Genomic DNA, 10,544 nt, shown 5'->3' on the forward strand with positions numbered 1-10,544 from the left:
TCCTGTCAATTACGGTTGGCTGTGAATGAATCTGAGGGTTCCTTTTGTTATAAATTACTATTTCCTAAAATGCTTTTGCAGAGAAGCAATGAAACACTTTTAGATTTGGAATGTTTAAAGAGCTGTTCTTGCCAGTGGTTGATTTTGAGCCAGCTCCAATGTTTATGAGAACTCATAAAACAAAGCAAAGTGAGGATGGCCCATTTGCTGTTACTCCATTTTCCTCCCACTGAAATTTTTCCTTCAGTTTTTGGTGGTGCCTCTGCCACAGTTAGCTCATCCAATAAAGCCTGCTGATAGCTGATTTGAGCTTTTGCATACAGTCCCTTGATCCTGCTAGGGCCCCACCCCTATTCTGAGCATGCAACATTAACATAAAAACTACCAGCACTTTTGCAGCTGTGGACAAACCCCACATTCCACAGCTGGGGGTCACAAGAGAAAGTTTAGCTGAAAATGTATACACCTAAAGCTGGAAGTTAGAGGGAGGGTCGTGAAATATTTCCAGGTGCAGTGTCTGAATTTACAGAGAATTCTTTTTGCTGTAGTTAGTTATTAGGCAAACAGGGCTGTTCGTTAGTTTGGCAAGAGTTACTAGGTTTTGCCAGTAGTTCTCTGGGTCATTTGGGAAAAGGGGTGTTTGGAAGATGACCCTATGAGAGTTGAGATATTTTGCCATGATCCCACTGATGGCCATGAGGTTTCAGCCAATCAGAATTCTGCAGGTTGCTTTGGGGTTCTTTGTTTCACATCCTCCCTCAGTTCTTCTTTCTGTCCTTACGAGCTCACCCTGCCTTTGTTTTGCCGTTTAAAATTAACTAGCGGCCCACTGAAGGTTTTGCCAAAGGCCCATGAAAATCTAACCATCAAATAAACTACATTTTACTGGTCTTGCGCTGATTTATAAAATGAATTCTCTGCAAACAGGCAGAAGTTACTTCCAGCCAGTTTTGATCACCAGCACCTTTTTGCTTCAACAATCCCCAGCAGCTAACACAATAACACAATAATGGGGCCATCTTTATGTAAATAGACACAATAGTTTATATTTCTGCCAGCTCCAGAGGGATTCACAGTTTTGATCTTGATTTTCAGATCGGGGAGGGAGGGGTTGGTGGATGCGAGAGGAGCTCCCCAGGAGAAAACCACGGGTGGGTAATCTCAAAATGGTTGTTGCAGCTACGCTCGCATTTGGAGGTTAGAAAAGAAAAGCAAGATTGGACATCAGAGTGGGGACTGTAGAGACTGGGCTGAGCTATTTATTTCACAGTGGCCTTTTGGGCCACCCTAGGCACCGATTGGCACTGGATGGGCCTCGGTCTCCGGTCTGTTGAAAGCCCTGCCTGGTAGGAAGAAGCACCTCTGCCAGGCAGTGGGGGTGAGAGGGGAGCAGTGTGAGCCCACGACGAGGCTGCAGCTGATGGTTTACTTAGGCTTGAAAAGGGAAACTGGTGCTGAATGAGACGTGTCTGGAATCAGTGAGACACTGTTAGTTTCCTCTAAATTTCCTTGGCCCCACCGTTTTTCTTTTTTTCTTTATTTTTGCACACCCAAAGGCCCCTGTCTTTTCGCTTCCTCCCATAGAATCTTGATTATTTAGGAAGGAATCTTTCCACACAAAAAGGACCATCAAGAAATGGGATTTATGTCCACAGACTCGGCCTGAGAAGAGCCATTCATCTCAGCTCAGGGCTAGGAGGGAGCTGAGCAGGTTTCCTTGCAGGAGCGATCAATCTGCCACCAGATGTCTCTGTAGCCCACTCTACAGGAATGCTAACGAGCACCAGGACTGGGGCCCAAACTTCCCAGTGACCTTGTGGTATATCCCCTGAATTAATACATGAAGCTGAAATGAGTCTCGTGGGTGTGTGTGTGTGTGTGCACGTGCACACGTGCCTGTGTGTATTTTCTCTCCCGAGTTGCTTCACAAGAGTATTCCCCTAACTCCTGGGTTATCTATTTCCCTGCACTAAGTCCCTTCCTAAAAGTCAGAGAAGAGTGGTAGGGTGCTCCTGGAAGGGGAGATTCATCGTTGATAGGTGCAAGCAAAGATAGTGGTGGAGGGGCCTGATAATCTCTGTCTCCTTCCCTAAGGTGGCTCTTGGGTGCAGTTATCATGGTAGGGACAAGTAAGGAATGTCACTTAATCTTGGGCTTCCTGCTGGTCCTCAGCCAACCAGCAAAGGGAAACTCAGGTGCTGCTGGGGATATCAATGTCGAAGGACTGCCCAGGAAGGCTGAAAACAAGGATTTGCTTTACTGCACATGTAAATTCATTTTAGAAGCTTTAAAGTATTTCAATGGAGGAGCAACTGGCAAGTTAATGAGGCAAATTAAAAATATGTCTAGGAAAGAGAGAATTAATGGTGAATGTGGTATGAGCCGAATCTCTGCAGTGGGAGATGCTGAAGACACCTCCACCAGTTTGATCACAAAGAGTTCACAGAAGGCAAGCCTGGAGCAGTGGCTCACACCTATAATCTCAGAACTTTGGGAGGCCAAGGCAGGCGGATCGCTTGAGCCCAAGAGTTCGAGACCAGCCTGGGCAACAGAGCAAGACATTGCCTCTAAAAAAACAAATAAACATACAGAAATTAGCCAGGCATGGTGGCACATGCCTATAATCCTAGCTACTGGAGAGAGGCTGAGGTGGGAGTACCAGAAGGTTGACTCAGGAGGCCAAGGGTGCAGTGAGCCATGATCGCCACTGCACTCCAGCCTGGGTGATAGAGCGAGACCCTGTCTCAAAAAGGGAAAAAAGAAAGAAAGCCAGCCAGATAAAATGTTTGGCTAAATTGGGTATCTACCAAGTCTGGCCGGTCTGTCCTGGGTACAGTAAAGTCAGCTGTTCCTGCACTTCCATGTGGTTTGAAATGATTAACAAATGATCCGACACATACAATCTCTGTAAAGCATGGTCTTCTCAGCTGTCTCACTGCCCTAGTACAGAGAAAAGGTGTGGTACATTCAGCAGCGTCAGGTGTGACCACACAGATCCACAGCCCCTAAGGAACAAGGTGACTGTTCTCAGGGGGCGTTGCTCATCTGCATATCTGGTTTTAGTTGAATCGTCTGGAAAGGATCATAACAGATTTAGGAATTTTTCCAAATAAAAGGCTGGGATACAAAAATAGGAATCATTTAGTGGGTGAGTTGGCATCTGAAGAAAACAAGAGAAGATTTAATACAGAACGATCCTGTCTATACATGTATACATAGACAGAAAATGTAATCCAGCAAGATTCACGCACAGCATGTCCCTGTCATCAGCAGCAACGCTCTCCCTTATACAGGGTGGAAATTAGGATACTTATGACAGAATCATGAAATGCAATCCTGATGTTATTCTGAAGATGTAGCCTTAGGAATTTTCACAGATCTTTCCTCTCCCAGAGGTCACACACACACAAAAGCATAATGTCTTGTTTTATACACGTAAGTTCAGGCTGGATCTTATGAAAACAAAATGGAAACACTGGGGTCGAGTTGCAGTGGACCATCATGTGCTATGATTCCTTCTTCACAGCTATTGGAGGGCGGTGAAGAGAGGATGGAGACTTCTCAGGAAAACCTGCAGTATCATCAGAAGACGCAAAATGGTTCTTTCGAGGCCCCCAGTGGCAGGCTGTATTCCCTGAAGATCCGGAACACTTCCAGCTGCAGCGCGGGCACGTACAGGTGCACTCTGCAGGAGCCAGATGGGCATAGGAACCTAAGTGGCAAGGTGATCTTGAGAGTGACAGGTGAGGTGACCTGCTGCAATCGCCTTCTTGCACAATGCATGTGCACTTTCTTCAGGGCCTAAAGTCGAGCCTGTTTTTCGGAGTCTAGCTCCAGAGCTTTGGATCACATCTGTGGCTGGAAGTGGGAATCCGCTGCAAGCATGTCACCATTTTCTCTTCACGTGGCTTATATGATGCCTTTTGTTTGACTTTTGCCCAGCACTTGTTGGGCCGAGGCTGGAAGTGGTAAAAATGTGGTCATAGAGCCCCAGTTTCTGTACAGTAGTTGATTTCTCCTGCTGTCGGGTATCTGAAAGGACTCAGACTTAGGGTAATATTATTACACCTGCAAGAGTACAGTCCCTGTTTAAGGGGCACTGTGTGCTTTTGCTTAGTGTTGTATGCACACACCTCCCTTAGGCCCTCCTGAATCTCCAGCCCTTCATCCTGCTTTCTTCGTTTCCTGAGACTTAGTACAACTAGCATGTTACGTGTGGATTGATTTACTATCTGTCTCCCCAAAACAGCAAGAACCTCTTTGTTTTCTTCTCTGATGTGTCTGGGCACATAGTAGGCTCTCAATGAATATTCACATGAACGAGAGGAGCTTTGCAGGGGAAAGTGGAGAGATAAGGCACGTCCCGTGGGGAGTGGAGAGGAAATGAAGAGAACAGCGGATTTTCTCTCTTTTTCCTCTTCCAAGGCAATGTTGCATAACAACTTAAGGGGTCAGAGTCCGCAGTCACTTACATCTGGCTCAGATATTAACTCTGTGTCTTATTAGTGTGTGACCTTGAGCAAATCCCTGATTGACCCTAAGCCTCAGTTCTCTAATCTCTAGAATGGAAGTAACAGCTACAACATAGGCTTGTAGTGAAGGTTAAATGAGAAATTGCGTTAACAGGCTGAGTTCAGTGCCTAGGACAGACGGAACGATCAATGCATGTTAGGGACCATGAGGACAGTGGCTCTCATTACCCACAGCTGTGACGATCCAGCCCTAGGCTGCTGACAAAACGTTGAATCCACTTTCAGGGGTCGACAGATCTCTGGAGATGCAGCCATTGGCTCCACTGGCCAGAACCCCCTCCACTCACTCGCTCTCCACCTGCTCCTGCCTGGGGCGTTGAGCAGATTGTTTGCACGCACACTGTAGCCAAAGCTCAGCTTGCTTCCCCAAACAGCACGCTGGGTGTTGCGCCGAGTGGGGAGAGTTGCCTCCCTTCATGCCTGTTCCTGGACTATCGGCCTCGCTGCTCTTGCCCTCTCTGAATGCGGCACCACAGCCTTTAACAACCCTGAGGGTCTGTTCTCCCGCCCACCCATGCTGGCAGCCTTGCTGAAAGAGCTCGAACAATTCTATGAAAATCTGTCAATGTATTTGGCCATCACAGGGCAGTTCACCTGCTTCCTTTCACGGTCCCTGAGTCCTCATGAGGTGAGAACACACCACGCTCTACCAAACACTGATGAAGTTAAGAAAATCTGTGGATTAATAAGTGGTGGTTTATCAGGTAGAAGGATAAAGTAAGCCAGGAAAGGCCTGACATCCGAAGTGGAGGCAGACAGACGCAGGATAAGCCTGGACCAGACACCTGGCTCAGCTGCCTTGGTCCTTGGTCCTTGACCCTCTCTGAGCCTCAGCTCTTTCATCTGTAAAATGGGACTGCTCAGGCCTGCTCTGAAGATTCAGGGAGATGCTATATGCAAGCCCTGTTACACGCAGCTGGACACAGAGCGACAGCGTGCTCTGGCTGCTGCTGCTGTCACTGTCACTCTCATTCATCCTGATGGGAAGAGGAGACGAGCAGGACTCCAGGACGGAGGAACAAAGCATTCTTAGCTATTTTTCATGGTAGAAAAATCCTATTAAAATGGCTTCACTTGTCACTTACTTTTTTAAAGGATGCCCTGCGCAGCGTAAAGAAGAGACTTTTAAGAAATACAGAGCGGAGATTGTCCTGCTGCTGGCTCTGGTTGTTTTCTACTTAACACTCATCATTTTCACTTGTGTAAGTATCTTTTTAAAACATCTCTTCGGTTATTAAAAGATTACCCAGGGCACCAATCCAAATATCTTTTGCAGATAGCATGAATCATTTAAAAATGGCGAGAGAGATTATTCTTTGAACCCTGGACTCTTTTTGAGGCCCCTAGACTGGGAGAATCATTACACGAAGCTCCCTGAAATGTTTCCAGCTTTTGTCTAGTGGCCACATGTAGAGCATTGTAGGAAAAAAACAAAGTAAGATATGGGACGGACGTTTGGGAAATGGCAAGGGATTCTATGAAAGACCGACCAGAGGCCCTGTCAGCACAGTGCTAGAAATTGCAGCGCTGAGGGTCCTCCATCCAAGAACAGAGGCCCTGTTCTTCCTGTGGGTAAGGGAGTGAGCCCCACTGCCCCAGGGATGCCAGGGGATAGATCACCCTCCTTTGGCTGCCTTCAAACTATTTTCTCATGGGGGTTCTCCCCTTATATTTTTGGTATTTCTGCCCATGCCTTAAGAATTAATCCCAAGAAGCCAGAGCAGTTGGGGCACCAAGGGAGGCTCCCAGGGTGGAGGGTGGCTGGCCGGTGCTCAGGCGTCCTAGGCATGCCCGTGAGCTGTTGGTTGCAGGTTCCAGCTAAAAGCCCTCAGAGATTCTTTCTGCATGGCTGCTCACCTGTGTTGACCATGGTTGTGGGAAAGTAGGGCCACATGTGTATCTGACCCTCTAGGAAGTGATCTGCCCCCTTTGTCTCCATCTACCAGGCAGGGTGAGCTACTTAGCGGCCAGGACAGAATTTACCCACGAGCTACCCCAGGACTGGTTCTTGCTACTCACTGTGTCCCTCTATTCACTTACTTGCCTCTCTGGCTGGGCACCTGTCTCTCTGCTTTCTATTTTAGACATCGGTCAATCAAAGACTCCAGTGAGCACCTACTATGTTCAAGGCATTATGCTAGGCACTGTACAAGGCATAAAAAGGTGTAAGACATTGCTCCTGCCCTCAAGGAGCTTACAGTTCAGATGTTAGTGTTATTTTCATATAAGAAGATAATTAGAGTTACCAGGCAGTGTATTTTAAAAATGAGTGACTTTAGTTTCTTGTTGGCAAATGCCTTCTTCTGTGGGCATTGACTTTCCGTACAGAGACCTAACAGAAGGGGGTTGAAATGACACAATCAGCGAATCTCCTGGTACAAGTTTGGAGGTGCCAGTGAAATGGTTGGTACAAATCCCTAGAGTGTGAGTGAGGCAGTGAGCTCTAAGAGCTTCCAGAATGGGTTGTCTAGCCAGCTTTTACTGAACAGAGTTTAAATGGAGGTGACAACTGCTGAAGTTTTCCAATTATTCACTTCCTTGTATTTCATTTCTTTTCAGAAGTTTGCACGACTACAGAGTATCTTCCCAGATATTTCTAAAGCTGGCATGGAACGAGCTTTTCTCCCAGTTACTTCCCCTAGTAAGCATGTGGGGCCAGTGACTCTTCACAAGACAGAACTGGTATGAGCAGGATTTCTTCTTCCTGAAGCTGAGGCTCAAGGGTGTGCCTGTCTGTCACACTGGAGGAGAGGAGAATGAGCCCTGCGCTGGAGATGGCATCCCCCCGTGCAGTCCTTCACCTGAACGAAAACATCTAGAAGTGGATCCCACCCCATTTGCTGTGAGCAGCCTTTGCAAACCATCACATGACCACATAGCATGGGGCCACTGCTGCTTCTCCACGGCCACCTTTTCAGCGACGTGTGCAGCTACCTGGTCAACCTCCTGGACACTTGTTCAGTTATGTAAAAGCTATGGTGAAATGCAGCCGGAAAAGGGTCTTGGGAACTATGAATGCCCCTAGCTGGCCTGCGACAGACTCCTGAGGACAGCTGTCCTCTTCTGTATCTAAGGGACATCTCTTTGAATTTGCTGTGTTTTGTTGTACCAGCCCAGATGTTTTACCTCTGGGAGAAATTGACAGATCAAGCTGTGAGACAGTGGGAAATATTTAGCAAATAATTTCCTGGTGTGAAGGTCCTGCTATTACTAAGGAGTAATCTGTGTACAAAGAAATAGCAGGTCGATGAACTATTCTCCAGCAGGGTCTTTTCATCAGGGAAAGACTTCCATAAAGAAGCAATAAAGAAGAGTGCCACATTTATTTTTTTATCTATACGTACTTGTCAAGAAGGGTTTGTGTTTTTCTGCTTTTGAAATCTGTATCTGTAGTTAGATAGCATTGTGAACTGACAAGCAGCCTGGATATAGAGAAGGAGAAGAAGTCGGAGAGGATGACAGGAGAGAGAGCTATTTAGTGACCGGCCGGAAATGTGGGGCTCACGGTGCAGTCCGGGTGCTCGTCCCATCGTCCATCGTCCCACTATCTGGCTGCATGATCTGGAGCAAGCTCCTTATGGTTTCTGCTTTCTCCATTGTAAACCACAAGGCTGTTGCATGGGCTGATGAAGATATTATATGTGAAAATTCTTCGAAAACGTATAAAGCACTATACAAATTTGAAACTCTATTGAATCATTATCCTTGCCATGATGGTGGTGGTCTGGGGACGAGAAGGTGCTCATTTCTCATGTTTTCCATTGTCTGAAACAAAGAAGGTTACCACGGAGCCTTTCCCAGAATCTTCTGCAATAATTCCTTCGGGGAAGTGGGGAGGCCAGGCCCATGGTCTGTTCTTCAAGCAGTAGCCTAACACACTCCAGGATACGGACACGCGGGAGCCACTGGCAGAAGGGACTTCCCGAAATGTTGCGTGGATGTTTTAGCCATTGTTGGATTTCTCTCTTATCAAACGTGGGCCCTTCCCTTCTTGGTTTCCAAAGGCGTCTTACTGCTTGAGTTATGTGTCTACTGTCCCCTCTAATATTAGGGAGTAAACTGGATACCAGGCTCACTTAGTGTTTTTGTCTCCGTTGTGGCTTTCATGTTATTATACGTATGCAGGTGAAGAAGCGGTGTTTTTCTGTTTTATATTCAACTCATAAGACTTTGGGATAGGAAAAACGACTCATGGCTACTAGGCTTAATACCTGGGTGATGACATCATCTGTACGACGAACCCCCATGACATAAGTTTACCTATGTAACAAACCTGCACTTGTACCCATGAACTTAAAATAAAAGTTAAAAATAAAAAACACATACAAGTACAAATGAAAAAATCCCGACTTTGGGATGAGTACTAGGATGTCTATAAACCAGTTTGAGAATCAGAATCCAAAATAAGAGCTGAAAGATTGGCAGAGCCCTTCTCGGAGGGAGGGCATGCTAGCAGACGGATCTTTGTAAGCAGCCTCCCTCCTTCCCAGAGACGCTTCCACTTCCATCCTGGGGTCGCGTTGCTACCCGGTACACGAGCAGCTCATATTCACATGCACAGCCACAGGTGAGAGGGATGAGGGGCGGGGTTTCTGCTTCAGAAAGATGTGTAACGTCAGGGGCTTTGTGCCTGGGATTCATGGGGTTTCACTCAAGATTCTCAAATAGGCCGGGCGTGGTGGCTCACGCCTATAATCCCAGTACTTTGGGAGGCTGAGGCGGGTGGATCACGAGGTCAAGATCGAGACCATCCTGGTCAACAAGGTGAAACCCCGTCTCTACTAAAAATATAAAAAAATTAGCTGGACATGGTGGTGCGTGCCTGTAGTCCCAGCTACTCGGGAGGCTGAGGCAGGAGAATTGCTTGAACCCAGGAGGTGGAGGTTGCGGTGAGCCGAAATCGCGCCATTGCACTCTAGCCTGGGTAACAAGAGCGAAACTCCGTCTCAAAAAAAAAAAAAAAAGAGATTCTCAAATAGGTCCCTTCTCCCCAAAATGTTAAGAAAATCTGGTCTAAGTAGTTGTAATAGTTATAAAAGCATCCTAGGTGAATGGCTCTTTACAAAGATGAACACACATAAAATGCCTCTAAAAGCTGTGGATTCACTTTCAGTGGAATCAAGTCTATTCTCAAATGCTTTACCAAAAGTGTCAGGACATAGTAATTAACAGTTCACAGAGCTCCCAGTCAGCTGAGTTTGTAGCCCAGCCTCAAGATTTGGAAGTTGTATTTGGAAGTTGTATTTCCTTGGGCAGAGGACTTACCCCTCTAAGCCTTAGCTGGCAGATCTTTAGAATAAGAATAGTATCTGCCTAATAGGTTTATTGTGAGGATTAAATAAGATAATATAGAGAAGCACTAAGCCTAGTGTCCAGCAAAAGTTAAGGCTTTGATTGATATTAGAACAAGACAGGAGAAAAAGGTGACAGAAAGCATCAGTAACCATAAATCTTGGACAAAGTGGTTTTGTTAAAAGGATGAATTGGCTTGGTGAAGGAGTCATGTTGCTTTCAGAGGATTAATACCCAGTGTACTAAATGCTCTATAGCCATTAGAATTACAGTGCAGGACAGACCAGGGAGGAGGGCTGCACTTTGTCAATTTGGACTGAATTAAGCTGGAAACAAGATGGAAATTTGAGAGCAGGTAGACTCAACATTTCACACCTAGTCTTTGGTATAAGAAAAAGTTTGTGTGTGTCTGTGTGTGTGTGTCTGTGTGTGTGTGAGAGAGAGAGAGAGAGAAAGAAGGGGATATAGAAGGGAAGGGAGGACAGAATTTAGCAAGGAAAGTGAACTGCTTTCCACTGCGTCAATTGAGGCCTATGAAGATATTTCAGAGGAAGGCAGATGATCATGGACCATATTTATTCTTCATCTCCACTGCCAGGGAAAACTTTGTATTCAAGGCTGTCCTTTGCCTGTGAAATTAGATCTACAGTTATAATAATTCACCTTGGGATGTCCCAGGACACAAATATAAATGTGAATGTCAGCTCCACATTCTTCCAA

At 46.2% G+C, this 10,544-nt stretch overlaps 1 protein-coding gene across 3 annotated transcripts in view; it reads left to right on the plus strand.

Annotated features, from left to right (window-relative positions):
* CD83 (CD83 molecule) overlaps nt 1-8,607 on the plus strand; it is a 138,699-nt gene extending 130,092 nt beyond the window's left edge. For 2 of the 3 annotated variants that reach the window (XM_012476575.3, XM_012476577.3), the window contains 3 exons: nt 3,527-3,743; nt 5,628-5,734; nt 7,092-8,607. In XM_012476575.3, coding sequence (XP_012331998.2) covers nt 3,527-3,743; nt 5,628-5,734; nt 7,092-7,220 — 453 coding nt within the window. In that variant the 3' untranslated portion in view covers nt 7,221-8,607. The remainder of the gene's footprint in view (nt 1-3,526; nt 3,744-5,627; nt 5,735-7,091) is intronic. The other variant, XM_012476578.3, reaches the window with a different exon arrangement.
* The last annotated feature ends 1,937 nt before the right edge of the window (nt 8,608-10,544 follow it).

Source organism: Aotus nancymaae, unplaced genomic scaffold, assembly GCF_030222135.1.
Source record: "Aotus nancymaae isolate 86718 unplaced genomic scaffold, 86718_ANA_hifiasm-v0.15.2.pri h1tg000051l, whole genome shotgun sequence".
NCBI lineage: Eukaryota > Metazoa > Chordata > Mammalia > Primates > Aotidae > Aotus > Aotus nancymaae.